The 23,662-nt window shown below is 39.6% G+C and overlaps 3 protein-coding genes across 5 annotated transcripts; 2 read left to right on the top strand and 1 right to left on the bottom strand.

Annotated features, from left to right (window-relative positions):
• Positions 1–3,028: 3,028 nt before the first annotated feature.
• Positions 3,029–5,536, bottom strand: nxnl2 (nucleoredoxin like 2). Its single transcript, XM_085792691.1, has 2 exons — positions 4,941–5,536; positions 3,029–3,674 (listed from the first exon to the last, which is right to left on the bottom strand). Exons 1-2 carry the CDS (start codon positions 5,240–5,242, stop codon positions 3,506–3,508), a joined length of 471 nt encoding a protein of 156 aa, XP_085648817.1. The 5' UTR covers positions 5,243–5,536; the 3' UTR covers positions 3,029–3,505.
• Positions 5,537–7,346: 1,810 nt separating this feature from the next.
• gng10 (guanine nucleotide binding protein (G protein), gamma 10) lies at positions 7,347–8,365 on the top strand. Of its 3 annotated transcripts, none has more exons than XM_085792694.1 (3): positions 7,347–7,585; positions 8,049–8,176; positions 8,296–8,365. In XM_085792694.1, exons 1-2 carry the CDS (start codon positions 7,505–7,507, stop codon positions 8,172–8,174), a joined length of 207 nt encoding a protein of 68 aa, XP_085648820.1. In that variant the 5' UTR covers positions 7,347–7,504; the 3' UTR covers positions 8,175–8,176; positions 8,296–8,365. The 3 variants fall into 3 exon arrangements, with proteins under 3 accessions (XP_085648820.1, XP_085648818.1, XP_085648819.1); XM_085792692.1 differs by having other exon boundaries at positions 8,049–8,217; positions 8,299–8,365; XM_085792693.1 differs by having other exon boundaries at positions 8,299–8,343.
• Positions 8,366–21,053: 12,688 nt separating this feature from the next.
• On the top strand, positions 21,054–23,174 carry LOC146976924 (uncharacterized). Its single transcript, XM_085792690.1, has 2 exons — positions 21,054–21,149; positions 21,452–23,174. Exons 1-2 carry the CDS (start codon positions 21,139–21,141, stop codon positions 23,085–23,087), a joined length of 1,647 nt encoding a protein of 548 aa, XP_085648816.1. The 5' UTR covers positions 21,054–21,138; the 3' UTR covers positions 23,088–23,174.
• The last annotated feature ends 488 nt before the right edge of the window (positions 23,175–23,662 follow it).

Raw genomic sequence — 23,662 nt, 5'->3', positions numbered from 1 at the left:
AGGCCTATCATACAGGGCCGGCTCTACGCAAATCCAAATTTTAGAAGTTGAGAAAGCATATTTTAATATACTCAAAAAATGTGTATATTACAAGTTGACAAAATTATCTGCAGTAGCACAAAAATCTGCCGAAAAGGACACTGTTCTTTTCTAAAATGTTCTGTTCTTTTTTTTTTAGTATTCATAAGACTACCTTTCAGTTTTGTAAATCTTGACCATAGTAGACCCCCCCCCCCCTCTTCTCGGAGTAGGCTACACCAGAATTCTTCACTCACATTTTAAAATTACAAACATTTTCTGGGGGGAATGCCCCCAGACCCCCTACAGGGGTTTAGATACTCACCTTTTTCACCCCCTCTGGGTTTGCAATGCATCTTCAGGTATATGCACCCCTAACCCCCCATATAATGTGGCTCTTTGCATTACGACAGTAACAAATATGGGCTCTAAGACCCTGGTTGGCCCCCCGGCCCCTAGTTGGACAGGTCCGAAGGCAGAGGCCTGACAAAGTGCAATCCACTTCTTCAGGTTGGGGTTGGACACACAGTCAACAACCCAATTCAATGAAGTTACTATAAGCACAGAGAAAAAAAAGTGCTGGAGCTTGATGTGTTCACATGATGCCCCCTTCACATTTCTGACTGCCCCCTCATATATGCCTGCCTAGAACCGGCCCTGCTATCATAAGAAAATGAATTTACCAAGCACTTTTGTTGACATTATCAGAAATGTGTAAAATATGTTATTATTGATGTCAAATTTAAAGATATTGCGCACATGAGTGGGCCAGAGTATTGTTATGTTATTATAGTGGTGAAGTGAATAAATGAACATGACATGCTGCATCCATTTATACATGAATCGGTATCTTATTTTGAAGGTTTTCCAGCAGTTTCCTGTTGGTCAGCGCGTTGAGCTTGACGCTGGCGCGCGCTCCCTCCGTGCAGGTCCGCCGGTCCACCCAGCGCCCCGCCTCCCCCTCCTCCCTGCCCTCACATAAAGACAGCCTTGTTAGTTGCTTCAAGACACCGTTACAGCAGCAGGAAACACTACTGCCTTTCATTTGTGAAGCCGACAAGAAGTCCGACTGACTCCAAAATGTGAAGTCGACATACAGATCCGTCTTAATGTGAAGTGACCCGAGGGGCTGCGCTCTGCGGCCTCTCAGCCAGGCAAATACAAACAATTAAGAGGAGCTGAAGTGAGATTTTACTCCATCCCATGTCACGTAGCAGCCCATACTGTATATTCTATATCAGTCACGTTAAAGTAGCGTGACTCCTTTTACCATTACAATTTAACCTAATTAGAAGCTTTTAGCATCAAAACATAATGGTGGCACAGTAGGCCTACATTCAAAAATAGGACTGCAGTTAATCTGTGACCTTGAAGTGGTCATTCAGTGATTGTGTAGCAAGGTTTAATCACATGGCTTTCCAACTAGTAGCTAGTGTTGCATCAAAATCATCTTACGTGCACATGTTAAAGTCAGATTTACCTTTATATACTGGCATCAGGCCCCTGGACCCAGATATAGCCTATTAGAGACCCCAAAACTACACCTTAGAGAGGTCAATTTAGGACAATTTGTGTGCGTTGTTGGGTTTCAGATGTTGTGTGTGTCATCTTTGGTGTCGCTTTGTGGTTATTTAATGTCTCTGTTGTTGTTTTGTGTCTCTAATTGTCTGTGTATAGTTTTCATCTCTTTTGTAGCTGTTGCTCTTCGACTCATGGATGGGAGGCAGCCAACTACAAACATCTTGTGTTTCTTTGAGGCTGTTTTTTTCTTTTCTTGTTGTTATTTTTAGTCCCCTCGTCAGCATTTTTCCCTTGTTGTTCTTGTTTTACATCTATTTGTGGTTGTTGGGTTGACTTTCCAACAAGAGATGATAAGAGTCACTTCACTGAGGCTCTGATCCCTTGGGCCTCTGGGCCTGTGCCCCGTAAGCCCGTTCAGTAATCCATCCATGGATTTAAAGGAAGGTGAATAAAAAGACACGACTGAATGTGAACAGCCTGCTAGTGTCACACTGTGCATTATAATTCTGCACAATGAAACATCCAAGTGTTGTAACAATAATAATCTTTACGCAAATTGGACTTTAAATGGTGCATCAAGATGATTCAACCCTCTAGATTCAATTGTGAGTGAAAATTACATTGTAAATTTTATTGATCGCACTGCTGGTGATATTTGCGTACACAATATCCACTCTGTGTCAAGTGTAGCACATGATTGGTGGGGTAGACTTGAGAGAATTGAACATATTTTCATACATGACAATATAGTGACCCCAGATGGTGGATTATGAAACTGCAGCTCTGTGCAGAGGCACAGCAGAAGGATAATGATGCAAACTCGATCAATAAATCTCAGCGTCTACTGGGTCATACACATTCACTCAGAGGTGCAGCAGACTCCTGCGGCTTTTGTTGTGTCTCTTAAAGTGCCAATTTGAATTTTGTGCTTCATTTTTCCGTCTTTCTCTTTCACCTTGAGGAGTTGCATCATTTTATTCTGCAATAAGCCGTGAGATCTGAGAGAGAGAGAGAGAGAGAAAAAGCTCAGTCTCTCCGTACATCCCTGTGAGACCTGCCGGTGATGAAGGACGACATAAACACACCTGACTTCTACCTGAGGAGAACCATCATCCTCGGCTGAACGTACCCTGAGTGAAGCCTCGGGCCGTTACCTGGTGTGACACGTTGTTCTTTGAAGACGTGCAGTATATTTAACGGCACACCGACCGAGCAGACTCATCACAATATCATAACGCGTGTTGGATGTTTGTATGTACAAAGTGATAACAGCAGCGTCAGCGTACACCGGGGAAGAAGGCAATTAAAGGCCCAAGGATGTGAAAGTGCTAGCACGCTGGAAACAATGTCCTGCGGGCTTTCTGCACCTTAATGAGACAAAAGGGAGTTATTCTGTTTATATGTTTACGCTCCTTGGCGCCATGACAGAAATGTTAGGTGACAGAGAGTAAAAATAAATAAATAAATAAATAAATCAGCATGAAAAAAGTCACAGAATATATATATATTTAATAATAACCAGTCTCAGCAACTCATAAAAAACAAAATATAAAAATAAACAGGCAGCTCAAAGTAGAACTACAAGTCAAATATATAGAAAGGCAAGCTCTCCGGAAAGAAGGTACAGTATGTTACGTATTGAGATTTACCTGTAGGTTTTAATTAGTGCACTAGCTTATAGAGAACATAAGCAGATAGGAAACTACAGTGTCTATAGAGCAGAGCCTCTTCCACATGTGAACCACAACAGACACGCCTGAGGTTTGTCTTAAATGCATAGGATGGTTGGTTTTGAAAAAAAAACCTCATCAAAGCATGACTGTTGAGCAGCTGAAGCAAAGCCTCGTGTTTCTCTCTCATTTGGTTTAATTTAAGGATTTCACCATAAAGACTTGACTTTGGTTTTGCTCCTCAGCGCTCTCTGTGGTTCCTTCAGCCCACCTGCAAATAATGGGCCGACCTTGTTTTAACCCTTAAAGTTCTGAAAGATCTCTGCGGCGTCCAACCAGGTCCTGAAGCAGGCCAGGCCTCGGTCTCTGATCTGCTTCCTGCCCTTGTCCGTGATCACGTCTCCGTTCTCCTTCACGATCACCAGTTTGGGCACCGCTGTGATCTTGTAGCGCTGCTTCAACTCACTGAGAGACACACGGGAGAGAGAGAGAGAGACAAGGATGACACATTTACTATAAAAAAATAACTATATGCATGACAGTGAAGTCCATTTACTCATGCACAGTACTTATGCAAATCTGAGGGACTTCAGCATTTACATTTTCTGCAACTTTTGTACTTAATTTCCATGTTAAGGAGGATTATTGTGTAAATTTTAATGCATCACATCTCCAGTATGTAACGGATGAAAAGTCTTGTGTAAAATGCTGCAATGAACATATATGGTGAATAACTCAAGATAAGCTCGACCGCAGCCAGCTACAATATTTAAATGATGCTTATGCATTAATGCAGTGGTAATAATTATGTGTTTTATATTAAAATAACTGGGGCACTTCTCCAACACAGTGAGATCTCTTACTTTCATAGCGCAAGTAAAGTTGACAGTAGTGCAACACAAAACTACATATTCAGTATTACTGATCATGGTATCGGTATCAAGTAACAACTGTTTTCATTATTGACTACTCTGTATTTTAAGTCAAAATGTCTAAATGGCTGTTATAGGTCATTAGTATCAATCCAAGCTGAAACTATTAGCCTAACAATTAGGCTAGTTATTCAATGGTATGAATAATTATTTTGTTCACTTAATAGATTGTCCCAAAAGACACTAACTTCTACTGTATCTATTGAGATTTCCATTTCCATTGAGATAATTAATTAATAAAGAAAATATCAGCAGATTATTTTATAATTAATTAATATTAGCGTTAATAATACCAACAGACACTAAAGGGGTCAGTGTTGGCTTCATAATGTCCCTAACACTTAAAACCTGCACCTTTACCTGGGGAACACCTGATGTGCAGGACTTTCATTGTGGTATTATATTGTGGTATGAGAAGAAAAGGAAAGATTCAGTCCAATTTAGGACTCAGGACACTCAGAGGGAAAAAAAGAAAAAGAAAAGAGAGATAAACTTTTCAAGAAGCAGAAGATTAAGATTGAACAGATCATTGTCAGTCACCTGGATGGGAGACTCAGCTGTGGGAGGAAGTTTTGTCTGTTCTTCACTAAAACCTCTCTAATCCCTGAGAGGGTGACCCCTCATAAGCATTTTACATAAGCTGCAGCACTGCAGCCTAATAAGCTGGAGAGACGAGACACAGTGGTGTTAAATCCTAATGAGATAGACGGCAAATAAAGCGCAACTAATTTGCAGCTAACGAGTTAAATAAAGTTAAAATAGACGCCTAAACAACTTTTAGACTTTCCCCAATACTAACTGTTTGTAGTCATCCGTCCAGGGCAGAGCGAGCCAGTCTCCGTGCATGTCGTGGTAATATTCAACCATGTCGTCGCTCGTCTTGTCTGAGGAGACAAAAACTATTTCAAACTGAGCCGGAGGTTCCCCCTCCTCCACCAGCTCCGTGTAGAAATCACACAGGATCGGGGTGAAGTCCCGACACGGCGGACACCACCCTGCAGAGAAGTAGATCCCCACCACTTTGTTCCTCAGCGCCTCCTCCGGATCGACCAAATCCCCGTCTTTGTTGAGGAGATTCCGCCCGGTGAACACCTCCACCATGTCGGCTGTGCACCACTCACACTTCACGGTAAAAAAATAAAATAAAATAAAAATAAAAATAAAAACAGTCCCGGAGGTTTGACAAGTCTAGTGTTTTAGCTCATTCTTCTTCCGGTTAAGTTTTAAACAGCTCGACGCTGGTTCTTCTGTTCTGTTCTGTGACACTTCGCTTTACTTTTCCTTCAATGTTTACGTTTGAGTCAAAGCTACTTACAGCCAATCCCCGGTAATCACCTGTGGACCAATGAGGAGGACACGAGGGGACACCGGTGTTGTGGCTCGTTAACCACGTGGGTTTCTATGGTTTCAGCAGGGGAGAGAGAGAGAGCAGCGGCTGTTTCTAATCATCAGGGACGGAGCAGCAGCAGCAGCAGCATCACGACACTTCATAACACTTTCAGACAGCACACCTTCGCGCATGCGCAGATCGGTTTGTCCTAAGTGTTCTCTTTTTTTTTCTGTGAAAATCAGTAAACCTAAAATTGTAACAAAAAATAAAATATACTAACTATACATATACAAATTATTAAAAATAATTAAAAAAATAAAAAATAAAAACAATTATGTAATAAAGAAATAACTAAACAAACAAATAAATAGCCTATACGTGGGGCGGTGCGTGGCGCAGTGGTTAAAGCGGCCGCTCCATGTAGAGGCTATAGTCCTGGCCCAGTCGTCCCCGGTTCGAGTCCCGCATCGGGCAGACCTTTCCTGGTCATTCCCCCTCTCTCTGCCTCCCCCTTTCCTGTCTATCTCTACTGAACTATCAAATAAAGGCAAAAAAAAGCCCCAAAAAAAGAAGATATATATAGGTAGTCTATACGTAAGAAAAATTAATAGGCAAACTCAATAAAATATGTTAACTCATTCATTAAAATAGTCGCAAAACTCCAAGAATAACATAAAAAAGCAAAAAGCATTAAGAAAATGGATTAATCACAGAATAGATATAAATTAACAAAGGGAATACAAATAAATCAATAAATCAATAAAATAAACTCAGAATTTGAATAGTGAAATAAATAATAACATTTAAAGAGAAAGTAAACAAAGGCAAAAAAAACAAAAACAATTATGAATACAAATAACATGCTGCGGGGCAACAGAAAGTGAGTTATACTTTTCATGAATTTGGGGCATGTTACAAGTCCATCCATCCAGTCATAGGGCTCACTAGACAACCCAGAGCTTGTAATGATCAACAAACTCTTTAATAAAATGACAAACAAATGTAGAAAATAAACATCTCTCAATTATTGTCGGGGGTCTAATATAGACAACTTCAGTTATCAGTTTAATTTTACATCTAGTAAACAAACCTACAGTGCAACAGCTACAAAGTGTGTATGGTCAGGGCCGTTGCTAGGAATTCTGGGCCCCCTTAAAGAATACTAAAGTGGGCCCCTCCCCCTAACTTTTCCCTTTTTTTCCCTTAGACTACGTATGTATTATCATTTTTTATTTAGCCTTCTTTGTTTTGATGCTAATGCAGCATTACACTGCAAAAACTCAAGTATTTTAGCAAGAATATTTGTCTTATTTCTAGTCAAAATGTAATTTCTAGTCAAAACAAATCTCATTATACTTAAAATAAGACACATCACATTAAAAAGTAGCTTGTTTTTAGACACTTTTTACTTCTTTCAAGCATATTTTCACTTGGAATAAGTAGAAAAAATCTGATAGTGGAGCAAGTTTTTCTTCCTTATTACAAGCACAAAAAACTTACTTTCACTGGCAGATTTTTCTATTTATTGTGAATTTAAGTGAAAATGATCTAAAAACAAGTTAATTTTTAGGTAATGAGTCTTATTTTAAGTGGAAAGAGATTAGTTTTGACTAGAAATGAGACATTTGGACAAGAAATAAGATAAATATTCTTGGAAAGATGTTGAGTTTTTACAGTGTACTATGAGTATTAGTCAGGGTCTTACGCAGAATACATCAGTCATACAAAGATTAGACTACTGGGGTTTTTTATGGGCCCCACTGGGCGCTGGGCCCCTAGAGTTATCATCACCTTTCTCCCCTATACAACGGCCCTGTGTATGGTACTGTACATGTGGAGGTCAGTGTGCTTCCTTGTCTCTTCAGAGTAGTAGCAGGACTCAGTTAGTTTGGAAAGAAACCCGGCCACTCCCTTCTTGTTGAGCTTAAGCTGCCTATTAGTGGAGTCAGCGTCTGTGTTGAAAGACTGGAGGGACTTTTCTTTTTTTCCCCCAAACAAGCAAATTCTTCTCTCGCAAAACAATTTCCAACAACATGACCTCTAATTCCAATTTATCCAACATGCGGCGGCTGGTAGAACAACTGAAGCTGGAGGCCAGTGTGGAACGAATCAAGGTAAAGCGAAAGATAATCAAAAGAAGATGATTCATTTAAAGAGCTTGGCATTTAGGGTCTATTAATCTGTTCTTTTATTGATTTTCTTTGATTTAATTGTGTTACATTAATAAACAACAGCATTGCCCGACTATATTGGTTGTAACATGTGTTGTTTTGCCTCTATTTTACTCAAAATATATATTTTTGAGTAAGTTATTAATACAATCTCACAAGTTTCTTGCTTTGTAATAACATCATACTGTAATCTATGTTAACAAATAAGAATAAAAGAATCGTATAGTAATCCATCAAGTTAGCAGTACAGTATAGAGACTTTTTTCCAGATCTATAAAGCAACAGTAAATGATCTATTAATAAATCCATCAGTTACTGCATATAAACTCTCTACAAAGGCTAACTTATCACACATTGATACCATATAAACAAACATTATCTGACATATCTGTGTTCGTGTTTCCAGGTGTCCCAGGCGGCTGCAGAGCTCCAGCAGTACTGTCTGCAGAACGCGGGCAAAGACGCCCTGCTGGTCGGAGTCCCCACAGGCAGCAACCCCTTCAGAGAACCACGCTCCTGTGCTGTGGTGTGAGGGTCACAGTCCACTAATGTCTTCTTCACAGCCTCATTTGTAAGTAAAGTAAAACACACACAGTATTACCTATTGTTGTTGAGTAGCAAATGAAGTTTAAAAGGTCTTCCACTCTTTGCAGAAGGAGAGGAAGAAGTGGACACATGTGGCATCTCACCCACAGAAGGAATAATGGAGAATACAGTTTTCTTTTGTACTTTTTTTGTTTGTAATACTGTTTTGTGTGTGTTTATATGCGGTTTTTGTATGATTTTAATGTCTTTTTTTAAATAAATGTCTTGTTTACTATGTATCCATTCAATTTTTTTTTTATAACAAATTAAAATGATTGATGTTCTTTATTTTAGTCTTTATTCAAATGCTTTATGAAAGCTAGTCCAGTGTTAAAAGTGTGATCCAACGTTACACAGTGGATGGTTGCAGAGCCATATAGTGATTATCTATGGGTTAAACAAAGCGGATGTTTATAGCCAGGCTCTAAATTACACCCTGGAATCTCACGTCGTCAGAGCTTCCTGATGTTCAGTCTAAGTTAGGAGCTCAGCCAGAGAGAGGAAACGGGCTCTTCCTGTCCAAAACTGCAAAGACACTCCTCACAGAGTTACACTTCAATCAGCCTCTGAGCTTTTTAAAGCTTTTTTAGACTTTATTTTATAATCTTAGACTTCCAATCAACGCCAAGTTGGATTAGAAAGAGAACGTGAATCATCATGGTATAGAAAGTGGATTATATGAATCATGTTGCCTGGTTTATTTCAGTATGTTCAGTCATTTAAATCTGTATCTGTTCATTTTAATCACTAGTGTTAAACATGGATCTTATTTTATAGTTGTTTATAGTTGTATATTGCCCAAGAAATAGTCTAAATCGGCAAACAAGAGGTCTGGCCAGTCTGGGGATGGCTCTCTAGTTTGTCACTTCCTTTTCCCTCCACAACACTGCAGGACGAGTCTCAATAGTCTTATGCTTCCTTGCACAACAACCTTTATTTGAACAAGACAGATCGGAGATGGTGAACACATTCTTGTTGTGACTTAAAATTGCATGGTTCAAGAAAATTGGCAGTATTTAACACATGAAAGCGTTATCAGGTATCAGGTTAGATAGTCTTCGAATTAACACTTAAGGGGGTTTTGAGATTTAGTTTTGGAAATATAAAACAGTTTGCTCTAAACATATTGAAAAGAGATGCTATTGTCCTGACATGTACATGTTCAAGCTGACCTGTATTTCTTTATTTCTATAGAAGCGGTTCTTGGACTTCAGTTTAAGAAGTGGGTTAGAGATTATGAATTTACATAACCTGGACAGTTCACAAAGGGTTAATTTAATTTGTGTAACAAGCTGTATAAATAGATACAGACACTTTAACACTTGTTCTCTAAGGAGTTCTTTCTTTTGTGCTATAAACTGATTCTTGATGTTTTAATCTCACTGTTTATCTCTTGTCATGTTCTTATCATATATATTATATTATCTTTTCATTAGTTGCAGACTAAATCATGAGAAAATTATAATTGAGGCATAGAAATGTTCAATTATAAACTGAAGTGTCCAGAATTCAAAAAGATTACCAATCCAACCAAGATGTTAGAAGACATGTTAAAATTCACGAGGGGAAAATGTCAACTTCTGCCACCTTCTGGTCATGAGTAGAGTTTATAAATATCTGCATTCAGTTTTTCCAGGGCAGCACACAGTGTAGCCAGTGGTGGAAGATATTCATATATTACCTCAGGACAAGTGACAATACCTCAGTGTCGAAACACTCAATTATGGGATGAAAGTTGAGGCTCTGCACTTGTTATCAGCAAAATGTGTTTTAAAGTTTGAGCATTCAGTTTAAAAATGCCCATGTGACTGTTATGTATTAAATAAATGAACAATTATGATATAAGATACTGTATGTTTTGTCAGCTAAACAACAAAAGCAGCTGATTGAAGTATGAAATTAATAATCCTGACCCTCAACCTCACATTGAACCCTCCACCAGCTGAACCCTATTCTGCAGGAATCCAGACCAACAGATGTTGCAGCAGATGTTACTGAGTGATTCCTGCATTCATGTACAGTACTTCCTGTTGGCCCAGAGAACCTGCCAAACTTATGGTCAAATATCACTAGTGTCTTCTTCTAAACAACAGAGCTATGGAAAGTATGTATTCCAAGTATGAAAGTATGTATTCTTAGCAAATCGCCTGTTTTTCGTGCGCTAACCAAACACGCAACATTTTACCAGGAGTACGCAATTTAGCTCCCCTTATCTGGGATCTTAGTAGATCAGGCCCAGAGTCTACTCTACACTAACCAACCCTCCATAACCGTTAACCAAGTCTATCAACCCTGAATGGTTGACAGACTTACGTAGCCTATGTCCTCACAGCTTCAGTAACATAACATTTATTCTGACAGGTCACTAAATGAGAAGGTAAGAATAAATGACTCTCCCCGTTCTTATTCACTTACGATAAAAGAAAGTTTAAAGGTAAGTTCAAAGTCATTTACTCCACGTTACTGTCGTTCAAACGGACTATTGATATGGACACGGACAACACTGCCCTGCTTCAAGGTACCAGTACACCTGTTTACCTGTCTGTTCTCTGAGACTGTAGTAGCCCGATGTTGTTAGCTAGTTAGCTACATGTATCTAAGTGCTAGCTAGGGGAAATCAGTTATTGGCTTGAGGTAACTAGGAGTTTAGGCCTTATCCTCGCGGAAATGCAACTTTCCCGAAATCTCTTTATTTTTCGTAATAACGGCATCATTTCAATAAATGTTTCCGTACACACGAATCCACTGAAAGAGACTGTCAGGGGCGTAGAATTGGGTAGGGAGTAGGGACGCGTCCCTACCAATATTCAGCTGCTACTGTAGTCCCTATCAATTTAACCGCTGTCCATAGTGTTTAATCAATGATTATGGTACACAAGGGTTAAAAGTCGGTCTCCGCTAGAAGTCCCCCCTCTAACCTAAATATCGCTCCTGTAAAAGCTACCTGCTTGTTGGTAGGGGGGGAGGTCACAGTGCATGAACCTGCAACCGCGAATGTAAGTAGTCAGTGTAACTAGTAGTCACTGCTTGCTTTCTCTTCAGATATTCAGATATGCATCATGAACATGTCAATTACTGTTTTTTTGTTTTTTTTATCAGCTCTACACAACTTGAAATTATGATTGTAAATATAAAACATAGGGGAGAGTGGGGTAATGTGAGACACCGGGTAATGTGAGACACCCCCTGTATCTAGAAAACGGAACACATTTATGGTCATCTGACCATTATGTTTTCAAGCCCCTTCCATTTCCCCATGGTCATGAAGGAGAGGAACTCATGATGCTGTGGAAAGCATGTTTTTTTCACATAAATATGATTTTTGCATGTAAAAGTAAATTTTCTTGCTGTCAACTTAATCATCTGTTGTGCCAGAGCAAATTGATTCAGGTAGAAAAACGTATATGATACATGATGATGAACTACCAACACATAAAACCATGTGATGATGCTGGCTGAAAATTAGCCTGAATTTCTAAGAGAGGTCGTTTTTTCTAAAATGGGGGTGTTGGGGTAAAGTGAGACAAATGCTGCGGGGTAAAGTGAGACCAATGAATATATTATAATAAATCCAACAGTGAGACACTGTGAGCACACCACACACAAAGATTTACACTAGAATTTCGTCCCCCAAGCCAGAAATCTTGCGTGATTGTCGTGGAAATTTTCTGTTGCTGTTGCTGGTGAAAAATGAAATAGAGACTTGGCCGGCCATCATGATTTTATTTCCTTGCAAGGAAAGGTCCATTCGACCCGAGTGGGTGATGTTAATGAAAAGACAAAAGACAATGGGGCGACGGAAACACTTATACCTGAGGAAACACCTTCTCAGGTATGCCACACCCCTTTGTCTGCTGCAGGGGCCGGTCCAATACTCAGACAGTGTGTTTTCAATGCTCTTTGTCTGTTGGAGGTATTGGCACCGACCCCCGAGGGTGTATTTTCACACCTGGGGCATCCTGCAGGGTTACATGTTTAGAGGTCTAGACATTAGAATACACAAATGGGTAACAAACAAAGGAGTTCTGATACCTTGGGAGGAAAGCAGGGGGTAGGGACGTCTCAAGTGATTAAACCAAAGGAATATTGAAATTTACCATTACAATTCCTCCTTTTGATTATTCATTAATCACACAAGAAAAAGTCACAACTTAATCGTCATTACAGTTGCTAGATAAAGGAAAAAGTTGAAAAAGTAAGAAATCATAGTCAGGAAAAACAGGTATCAGTTACAATAAAACGATTAGGGTAAAGAAAACAATTATGTCAATTCTAAACATGTTCTAAACAAGTTGTTCTACATTGAGGGGTAGGGTTGTCTATAATAGAAGGTTATCTAAAATGTGGTTCTCAAATGTAAAGATTTAAAATGCGTACTGACAAAACAAGTAATTACCAAAACAAGCAATACAAATTCAAAATGCTAGACAGTCTACTGAAACTTTGACTTGTCAACCTTCCAAATGAATTTGTGGTGTCTAAGTTTTGTAATCGACTGTAATATTGTCACACATCATATGTTGTCTCATGTCAAGTTACATTGTTAACTTGAATAAACATGTAATATTCAGTCCATTGATGATAGTGAGGTTTCCTGATGTAGTCAGAACGTAGTTATGTGTAACACGATTCTGTAACATCTTGAACTTTATTGCAGTCATTGCTTGTGAAAGCAGGGGCATGTCTTCTGTAGAGTTCTCAAGATTCTCACTCGTTTATGTGGCTCTGTAGTTTGGTGTCTGAGGGCACCAACAAATCTTGTCCAAGTGTTCTTCAGAGAGAAGTGGAGAAGTGAAAAAGGAGTGGAAAGGGGCAAGGAGAGTTGTTGCTGGTTCCTCCACCGAACAAATGTCTTTAAGGTAGAAATATGGAACAGCGCCTGACCATGGTTCAGGTTGGGCACAGTTTCTTAATTGTGGTGAGTTTGGGCTGGCAGAATGTTAATGGATGGAGTTGAAGTATGGTAAGGGTAGGAGTCCTTCTGCACACATGACAGTGGGATTTTGGCTGTTGAGGACAATGGTTCATGAGTTGGGGTTGCATGTCTCTTGGTGCAGTAAAATTTTGATGTAATCCTCTTGGATGTATTCTTTGGGCATCATATCTATGCTTGCACTGTTCTTCTGATCTCTTGATGGTTGTGTTCTAAAGGAAGTCTGTCATCTTCTTCTGGGCCATCAGGCCTGCGTTGCTCCTCAGCACTTCTGGCAGTTTTAGGTGTGATGGAGAAGGACCTATGCATCTGGATGGTCCTTGTTGATTCCATGGAGTTCCTCTTTGTGTTGCTCTGGTTCACAGCTGGTCCCTTTGTTGGCTCCTTCCTGCAGTGACCATCTTCACAGCTGGAAATCATGGAGTGGTGTGGACGTTGGTCGTGAAAAGGCTGATTTTCACTTGCTGCATCTGTTGTATAAACAAAACATACACATCCAATATCCCCCCTTTTGACACATGGTTTTACCCATGTGTCACATTAGCAAAGTGGGAGTAAAATAGTAAGAGGAGAGTGAACTTAAACAGATCTATCCAAAAGAAAGAACCAAATCAGGTTAGATAGTTAGTTAGTTTGTTAGTTTGTTAAAATGGTTATTCTTGTCGGTCCAGTCAGGAGTCAACCTGTTGGAAGATAGCAATTCAGTTATGTTCTTTTCCATCATCTGGTGGGGGGAAAAGAGTGATAGGGTTCAAAATATTGCATCTTATGACAGTAATGTTGGACATTTCTAAAAGTACAGTGTCAAATTTTAGTCATCGTGTTGTGGAGAGGTGAACAAAGGTGTGCCAACTGGGGAGTCTTTACAGGGAGCAATTACTCCTACTGCTTTAAAAGACTCAAAGACTGGCATTATGTAAATCGATAGCTTCTTGATTTTGGAGTGATCACAATAGGTTCATATGAGGCCAAACATCATACTGACTGACAACCCACAGTGTCTTAAGGACCTCCTGTAGGGCTGAAATAGTTTTAACTTGTTTCAGACAAAAACAAACATACAAACAAACAAACATGCAAACATACAAACAAACAAACAAACAAACAAACAAACAAACAAACCTAAAAAGTGTTTTAGGTACCAGCTGGATTTTCTTTGAGTGTGCACAACAGATGTTAAATTCTTAAGAATAGCTCTAGATTGATCAGATGTTTTCTTGCCAATTGGCTGCGCGCTTACATTGTTTTTCTTAAATGGGTCACAATCTTCCCTCTAATTATAAGTGTAAATGTGTAGAACCAAATGGTTTGTGGTGTACATGTCAAAATTGAATTGGTGTGAGAGAGAGAATGATAAAGCACATCTGTGTTGTCCGGTAGATGTGTGCTCCAGTATCAACTCTCTTTCCCAACCAACCTTTTTCAAATGTCTCATCAGGTCCTGTGACACAAGAGGTTCAATGCAGTTCCTCTGGTGTCAAAACTGTTTTTCTGGCTTCTGTAACAAGCTTGGAAAAGGCCGTTAAGGGTTGCAATTTCCATTGATATGCATACTGCAGGTCTAGGGTGTGGTGAACAAAGTAGTGTGAAAAACATTTGGCTTCAAATTAGATCAGTTTGTTTAGCTACATCTGGGGTTGAGACCAGACAAAGGCCTAATTTGCACATCAAGTATCTGCCCATCAGGTTAATGGGGCATTTGGTCCATCTGCACATTTAAGTGGGATGGTAATGGTATCTGTAACTATTTTGACCTGATGAACACAACACATAATTTTTCTCAGTTCTTTCATAACTAGTGTCAGTGTTCAAACACAATTTGTAGCGATGTGTATAATCTATACACTCTATGGTGTGTGTGAATGTGGTGCAGTACCTTTCTCAGATTTCACAGGTTGGTTAAGCTTGTCAGCAAGGATCCATTCCCCTCCGACCATCCCCGATCATCCTCAGTCTATGTTTGTTTGCTGGAGTTGATGATGTTCTTAGGGGACAGTTACGTATCCAATGTCCATGTTGGCGACAATGATACAGGCGTCACTGGGAACTTTTCTTCCTGAGTTCCTGTGTCCTTTCTTTTTGTGTCCATGACTGAGTTGTCCATGTTTCCAGACTGTGTTGATGTCCATAGTCCATACACAGAAAACCATTGTTGTACCTTCTGGTCCTGACTCTTCAACCATGGGCATGTTGAAGGCTATATCTTGATTGGAATGGTGTAGTCTGTGTGCAATTGGAGAAGATGATGGAACAGGCACACCAGAATGGGCTGCTCCTGAGCTTGTTGAGCTTCTTTGTTGTGGCGTGGTGGAGTCCGTTTCTCTTCCCTTGCTGGGTGTTGCAGAGTTGTATGACGGTGGAGCTGAGGGATGATGGTGGATGGCCGTTGAGGTCTGGATCCAGCTTCAAAGCTGTCAACTGTGGAAACAAAGAAAAGGAACTCTACGAGCTTGGTGCTGTAGTGTTAGTGTGAGTTGCATTTTTCTTTCTTTTTCAAAATTTTCTCTTTTTTTTTTTTTATTTTTATTTTTTAAGCAATTCTTGTGTTGCTTTCCCCATCTGTAAACATTATTTTAACACTTCATGATTTACAGACTTTTTCCTCATTTCACTTTTTGTTACCGTTAATATTTTCTTCAATAGCAGTATTCTTCTAAAAACCAAGGGATCCCCCTACTGGGAATCTCAGCTGTACAAACATTCAAATATTTAAAATTTTAGTTCCCACATTTCTTTTGTTCTCATAATATCCACAACCGGACTCTCCGGAGGCCCTGTCTCAACCGAGACTTTACTCCCCATACCAGTGGAGCTCGTGCACGATAAACACTCAATACAGACGTCTCTGTAAGGACCACTTCGATGTGTATATCAATATAATAAAATATTGTATAGCCCGCACAAGTGATAAAAGCGAAAACCCTTAATTTATGCTATATCAGCAATAAAAAAAAGTACCCAAAGTATTTAAACTTTGACCCTGGATCACCGATTAGACACAATTGTGGATAAAATGAAAGTTAGAAATATTATGTCAAATTAAAACCCAAATTTAAAGGAAAAGAATGAAAAATGTCAATATTTCAGTGCTCACCAGATACATTTCCCTGACTTAGTTCGCAGAATTCCAGCGGCAATGATCCAGGACGACAGTAGCAGCCCTCCCCTCTTTTTGAGGTTTGGAGGCTGGAAAACTTTTCTCTTTCCAGGCTGGCCTGTCGCTGCCAGCCGTCCATCCCAGACGATTGCACGAGGAATCCCGGACGAGCCCCCAAATTGTCGTGGAAATTTTCTGTTGCTGTTGCTGGTGAAAAATGAAATAGAGACTTGGCCGGCCATCATGATTTTATTTCCTTGCAAGGAAAGGTCCATTCGACCCGAGTGGGTGATGTTAATGAAAAGACAAAAGACAATGGGGCGACGGAAACACTTATACCTGAGGAAACACCTTCTCAGGTATGCCACACCCCTTTGTCTGCTGCAGGGGCCGGTCCAATACTCAGACAGTGTGTTTTCAATGCTCTTTGTCTGTTGGAGGTATTGGCACCGACCCCCGAGGGTGTATTTTCACACCTGGGGCATCCTGCAGGGTTACATGTTTAGAGGTCTAGACATTAGAATACACAAATGGGTAACAAACAAAGGAGTTCTGATACCTTGGGAGGAAAGCAGGGGGTAGGGACGTCTCAAGTGATTAAACCAAAGGAATATTGAAATTTACCATTACAGTGATCAAACATGATCTGTAGCCACACTGCTTTGTTATGCTATGTACTCTCAGTCAGTTCACTTCTTTATTGGTTACATTCAATTTTAGTCATATTCCACTTTGTCGGCTCCCCCCACACACAAGGACTTTTGATCGAAATGGTCACAATTGTCGGGTCCTACAATCTGACCCCCAGACTATCTAACTGGTTCTATCTGTCATTTGAATGTTAATTAAAACATTCTGTGTTTTATTTGATTTTGGTCATGAGTCATTTTGTGTTGAGAAAAAAAAAGTGCTTAATTGACCAATCCCCAAAGCTGTTACTAGTCCGACATTAGTTTTGGGAAGTGTGGTTGTCAAGCTAGCTGTCAGGACTCTAACTGTTACAACATGTGTTGTTATGGTAGTTTCAGAGTGGAAAAAGTAAGTGGATCAGTTTACCCCCTTGATTTCTCTGGTTTGTCTCAGTTTACCCCTGAGCTGGGGTAAACTGAGACACAAGACCACTTTTTTTAAAACAATCATATTTTCACTGCCCTTCGTTCTAAATACATTCTGATAATTCCCATTGCTAGGAAACATCCTGAATTAATGGGAAATGCGTACATTTTACTGATAAATCATTTTAGCTCGCTTAGAGGGGAGCAAATGTAAAAAGTGTCTCACTTTACCCCACTCTCCCCTATCAACTTTCAGGAGTGCTGCCTTGGAGCACTTTTGTGTCCCCACTAAAATCAAAATCAAACCTACTCCCTTGGCGACTGGCGTTCATGTATGGTTTTGTGTATGGTAAAAAGAAGAAGAAGAAGAAAAAAAATATATATATTTAACCAAAAGGAAACAAGGAGAAGTTGTGGGGAAATAGTAAGGAATCTAGGAGATCAAATCAAAATAGTTAGTAAAATGAATTGGAGCATGTCATTATTAGACCTGTAAAAACGGCTAGTAGAGCTCGAATTGAGTTAACATGGTGCAAAGTCACACCAACTGCACTAACTTGAAATTCAGTACAATTCAACACACGTGACGTAAACAAAAGCAGCAGAGAAGCAACATCAGAGAAAAGATCTTTGTTTTCATTTAGCCATCCTGTGTGATCACACCCTGTGTTTGTCACGTAGAGCTGGATTGTTTTCTCCCCAGATTGACAAGCATTAATATGCCCTGATAAAAGTCTAGGACACAGCACCAGGGTAAAGTTTGCAGACATCTCTCCATTCAATGAATAGATGACTGGATAGCTGTCTGCAAACTTTAACCACCTGCAAACTGCAAACTGGTCACCATTTTGCTACAATCACCTTTTTTTTGAATGTCAACCAGGGTAGTAGAAGTGAATGAAGAGGGTTTTAGTTTTGTATGTTCTCACCTTTTTCTCAGAGTTTGTAGGTCGGATTCATAGGTTTTTATTTATTTTCTCTTCGTAGAAAAACACTAAGGCCAACAGACCTATGAAATAACACATTGTAATTTTGTAGTTATCAAAACTTAAGTATTAACCATCATTTATGTTCAACTATGTGGTTCATCTTTCACCTAAACTGAAAGCATTTTCCTCCATCTTTATCTGACGAGGGTCAGGGTTAGAGGTTGTCAGATAAACATGTTCTTGGTCTCTCCTGCATGTCTTCATACAAGTCTGTTCAAAGTATGGAATTTTTTTCTTTGTTGAAGAGAATTTATCAGTGAAACTACATTAAGAAGTCAACCATCACAAACGTCTTTTACTTTATTTACCAGTGAAACAAAGTTTGCTCAGCAGGTAATTCCACATTGTTCAGCTGAGTCTCAACCTCTCAGTGGTGTCAGAGGTAACTGACATTTTCAGCAAAGCTGTTTAACCTCATAGCAGTACTGTTTATTCTTCTGTAAATAAGCTGCAAAAATATAAACAAGATGGTGATATGTCTTAAGTATTGTTTTGCATTATAGAAAATGGTCGAGTAAGTATTTGTATATTATTGGGTTGTCAGAAAATCAATATTCAATCAGTAATAAAACACATAGCTATTGGATATTTATCTGTAATGGTATCAATTCAATCAGTGCCACCTTAACATCTCCAACTGACCCAGCTGGGTCTGTTTACTAATTTTACGTGAGTGTTATGTCATAGTTTTGACGTCTTCAGTATTTATCTGCTATGTTGAAAGTAATAAAAAACTAAGAACAACCATTTAATCGATGGTTCATCCAAACGTTTGGCAGTGTATGTGTACTGAAATCAAACTGAATGAGGTAATACACTTTTATAGCTTTCATGGTAAAACTTCAATCAGCGAGGAATTTAGATTTCATGTAGATTAAAGCAGAAGTAAGCGATATTTTTGTGTTAATATAAGTCTTAAATAATTATATCTTCCGACAGCAATCACTTCTATAGAGTGTTTGGACCGAAACACGGGTCTGTCAGTCACTCTGCTCTGCTCTGAGCCCAGGAGAAAACTTTTCTTGTATCCTACAAGTTTTATCCAATGAGGAGAGAGAACGGCATGAAGGGCTGTGTGACGTAGGGACGACGACCAGTAGATCCATGATGAGGGCGGGCGCTGCTAACTCCATCGGCTGACAAGATGTTATGGTGCGTTCAAGGCAACTTGTAACTTGTGATTTACCAGTTCCATCTGGTACGAGTTCACGGGTCGGAACTTACGAGTGGCCGTTATAGTGACTTTCACAGGTAAAACAGGTCGGAAAAACACGAGTGGGTTGCCTGGAACGCTACAAAGTCGTAAGTCGTGACATGAAGCTGTAATTTACGGTTTCAAAAGCCTGCCTGGAACGCAGCATTAGCCAAAACGACCGGATCGCTTACTTCTGCTTTAAATAACTTTGTGTTATTATTCATTGCAGCTGCTGTTATTGTTAACAGCCTTACACCTTTAAGTATTTCCTTTTTATTATTTATAATGTAATGTTACATTGTAAATGATGACAATGCTTGAATTATTTTGAGTAACACTGCTGATATGTCGACTACCATTTGAACAATGTGGCGCCCACCGTGGCGAACGTCTCTGTGTGCTTCTCCGGAAAATGTTTGTGTTTGTTTATTTTTCTGTTGAAATGGAATTACCGGCTGTACACAGCTTTTACATAATACTGACTAAATTCTCTTAGACTAATAAAAACATTCCTCCGTCAGAGCAGAGATTTCTATCATGGCAAACATTGATATGTGTGGAGATAATGAAGGTGAGATCTATCTGATAACGCTGGAGGAAGATGCTTTCAGTTTTGGTGATGGATGAACCACAGTGACAGTAGTTAAGCTGCTGCATCAGGTTGGTTCAGGGTCAAGTGGACTGGATCAGCACATGGTCTCCACTGTCAGTAAATTTTTATGTCACATGTGCCTCTAAAACCTACTCTAAGTAATTTGCTCCTAAGATTATGCAGCCTTGATAATTGTTGTTGCCTTTTTCCAAGGATCCAAAGTTATTTGTACTGAAAAACAAAAGTATTTTCTCTTCATATCAAATACGAGGAAGGAATGTGGGGCCTTAACCAATGTGCAATTATACATATAGTGCTTTGTCAATCTGCAGAGTTTTATTTCTTATCCATTTTTTGCTTACGTTTTCTTCTGCAGCATATATTATTGGGTGGGGGTGGGGTCATGTGACCACATAGAATCCACCCTCCCTCTGGTATAAAACCTCCAATCACTGACTCCTCTTTGCTCTTCCCTCACCTCAGCATCACTGGGCAACAGCAAAAGGTAAGATCACATATTGACTTTAATCATTATTGACACAGTTGTTCTTTTTTTTATTAACACCAAATAAAGATCAGTCTGTTGTAAACCCAGCAGGGGAAAGGCATGAAGAGGGCTTAAATTCTCCCAGCCTGGTTCTGTTTCTGGCATATGAGTTACAAACTGTTTGAGTGTTTGTATGAAACCAGAAAAAAGGCCCCTGCAATAATGAAAGTGTGAGAAATTAAACCAAATAAAATTAACTCTTTCAATGATTGTGGTCAGATGTTAAATGTTTTAAAACAGATGATTGTCATTTAAAAAAAAAAAAAGACATTCGGTAGACCAGGAGTCAATATAAAAACTGAAGTGATAAAGTGGGAAGAAAAGAATGTGATTGTTTGGTAAATGATAAAAAAAACAAACAAACAGTGAAATGGTTTTTAATAACACGATTTTGTAACTTGTGTGATGAACAAAGAATATTTCAAGCAGAAATATTTCTCTGATCTTTTCCAGGCACCATCACATCTGTTTGATCCTCACAGCTGTCTGTATCAGGCATCACCATGGCGGCACAGTGAGTATTATTATTTTATTCATGCACACTGGGGTCAAACTTGTGCATAGTTTCTTGCACAATGACAAAATTACTGAAGGAGCCAGGGATCAACCTGCCAGCCTTCTGATTAGTGGACACTTTGCTCTAAGCCACAGCTCCAGTAAATGAAGTCAAAATGTGTTGAAACAAACCTATATAACTAAATCCTCCTCAGTGTGGGCTAAGGTTTGAGGCAGAACAGTAGTGTCCTATGCAGAAAAAAACATCCATCAATTTAAGAGTTAATTATGTATTGATTAAATGTTTTTGTTTTTCTACAGGTTCAGAAAGGTCTCAACCAAATACAAAGACGTCGTGTCCAAAAGCACTCAGATCAGTTCAGGATCTCCTCGTATTTACCAACTGGCAACAAGGAAAGCAGAGATTGGAACTCTGACCAGTGTTACGCTTGGTGAAAAAAATCTTACAAAGATGAACAAAACCATCTTATTGGTGGGAGAGACAGGAACAGGGAAATCCTCTCTGATCAACACTATCGTCAACTCCGCCATGGGAGTGAAGTTTGAAGACAACATCTGGTTTGAGATTGTGGAGAGAGAGAAAAGACGACAGTCAGAAAGTCAGACATCAGATGTGGTCGTGTACGAGATCTTTGACTTTAAGGAGAACACTCTGCCCTTCTCTCTGACCATCATTGATACTCCTGGATATGGAGACACCAGAGGAATCGAGCTAGACGTTATTGTCAGTCACAGGTTATTTGATTTATTCAGCTCAGAAGACGGAATTCATGAAATCAGTGCAGTGGGTCTGGTGATGAAGGCGTCAGAGAATCGACTGAGTGACCGACTGAAGTACGTCTTTGATTCAGTGATTTCTCTGTTTGGAAAAAATGTGGAGGAAAACATCGTCGCTCTGATCACACACTCAAATGGAAGAACACCTAAAAACGCTCTTGAAGCTCTCGATGCTGCAAAAATTAAATGTGCCAGAGATGAGAGGAATCAACCACTTAACTTCCTGTTTGATAACTGCCAGAATGAAGACCGCACACGAGACACAGAGGATGGTTTAAGAACTGCATGGGACTTGACAAATAAAAAAATGTGTAAATTCATAGACTTCCTGGACAGATCAAGACCTCAAAAACTGATGACAACAGTTGAAGTGTTGAATTCACGCATCAAGCTCGCAGCCTGTATCCACAACCTGCAAGCAAGAATCAGGTTGATTGAACTGAAACAGACAGAGATAAAACAGATTCGAGATGTTTTGAAGAAATATGAAAAAGAGATCAAGAAGAATGAGAAGTTCACCGTGGAAGTTGATGAGGTCTACAAAGGAAAAGAAAGTACTGAAGGAGGGAGAAAGTGGTTGTTCTTTTCTGAAGGAGCTGTCTGTTGTACAATCTGTAAAGAAACTTGTCACCATCCATGTACATTGGCCCGGAAACCTAAACACTGTAAAGTCATGGAACGTGGCCACTGTATTGTTTGCACCAATAGATGCCCTGTTTCAGCTCATGTGAAAGAAAACTGGCGGTATGTGAACATGACGAAGAAAGTTGAGAAGACTGAAAACCAAATGAAAGTGAAGTATGAAGAGAAGAAGTCAGAAAGTGAGAAGACGTTTAGTCTCTTGGAAAATCTAGAAAAAGAAATGAAAAACCTGACAGCAGAGAAAACTCAATGGCTTGAAGAGTCCTACCGACATCTGATCAAACTGGATCAGATCGCCCTGAAAGTGGATTCAGTGTCCACTCATGTCCACCTGGACTTCTTGATTGATAAGATGAAGGAGAAAGGAGACACAGAGAAGGTCCGGAAACTGGAGGAGATGAAAATACGAGTGGATAAAAGAGTCCCTCCAGTGCTGAGATTCGTTTACATTAAAATAATGTCGGCTGGGAAAGGACTTAAAGAGGTATTTTATGTGACAGGTCAGACAGGTATATAGGCACCAAGCTGTTTACTGTTCAGACAAATATCACAGGAGTTGATGCTGTACAATTCTGTTGAGTGATTAAAGACAGAAACATAATCAGGTTAAGGTTTTTTTTTTATATCATGTGAATAAGAAACTTTAGGCCTCATGTATCAATAGTATGGGTTTTTTGGCTGCTGGTTTCTATGCAAAGAATCCAATGATTGAGATAACTGTGTTTTTTTGTCCTGACCAGGTGTCACTACCCGATTTGCGACGCTACCCGATCTGTGACAAAACTGGTCTGCGCATGCGCAGACCGGCCGCCATCTTGGACAGCTGCCTACGGCAACTCCACTTGGACAAACTTCATTTGGGCACTGCCCGATTTGCGTACATGCTTAAAGTTCTGTGAATTTAAAATACGGTAGCCTACTGTGAAAATGATTAAAAAATAAAATAAAATAAAATAAAAACCGCGGAGGTCCGTCATAAGACAGCCGCGGCAGACTCGTTTATTCAGTGAGTGTTGTGGTAGTTGTGATTGTTTGTGGTTGTCATGGTGATGAGGCCGGCGAGAAAAGAGGACAGTAAACATTAAAAGTCCG

This window comes from Trachurus japonicus, chromosome 12, assembly GCF_045865225.1.
Source record: "Trachurus japonicus isolate A0001 chromosome 12, Traja_1.0".
Classification (NCBI taxonomy): Eukaryota; Metazoa; Chordata; class Actinopteri; order Carangiformes; family Carangidae; genus Trachurus; species Trachurus japonicus.
The sequence above is the reverse complement of the archived record's forward strand: the minus strand, read 5'-3'. Positions and strand labels throughout refer to the sequence as shown.

Coding starts and splice junctions, on each gene's coding strand:
- gng10 (XM_085792694.1), top strand. CDS start 7,505: ATGACCTCTAATTCCAATTTATCCAACATGCGGCGGCTGGTAGAACAA. Junction 7,586..8,048: donor CCAGTGTGGAACGAATCAAG/GTAAAGCGAAAG, acceptor TCGTGTTTCCAG/GTGTCCCAGGCGGCTGCAGA.
- nxnl2 (XM_085792691.1), bottom strand. CDS start 5,242: ATGGTGGAGGTGTTCACCGGGCGGAATCTCCTCAACAAAGACGGGGAT. Junction 3,675..4,940: donor TGGACGGATGACTACAAACA/GTTAGTATTGGG, acceptor TGTGTCTCTCAG/TGAGTTGAAGCAGCGCTACA.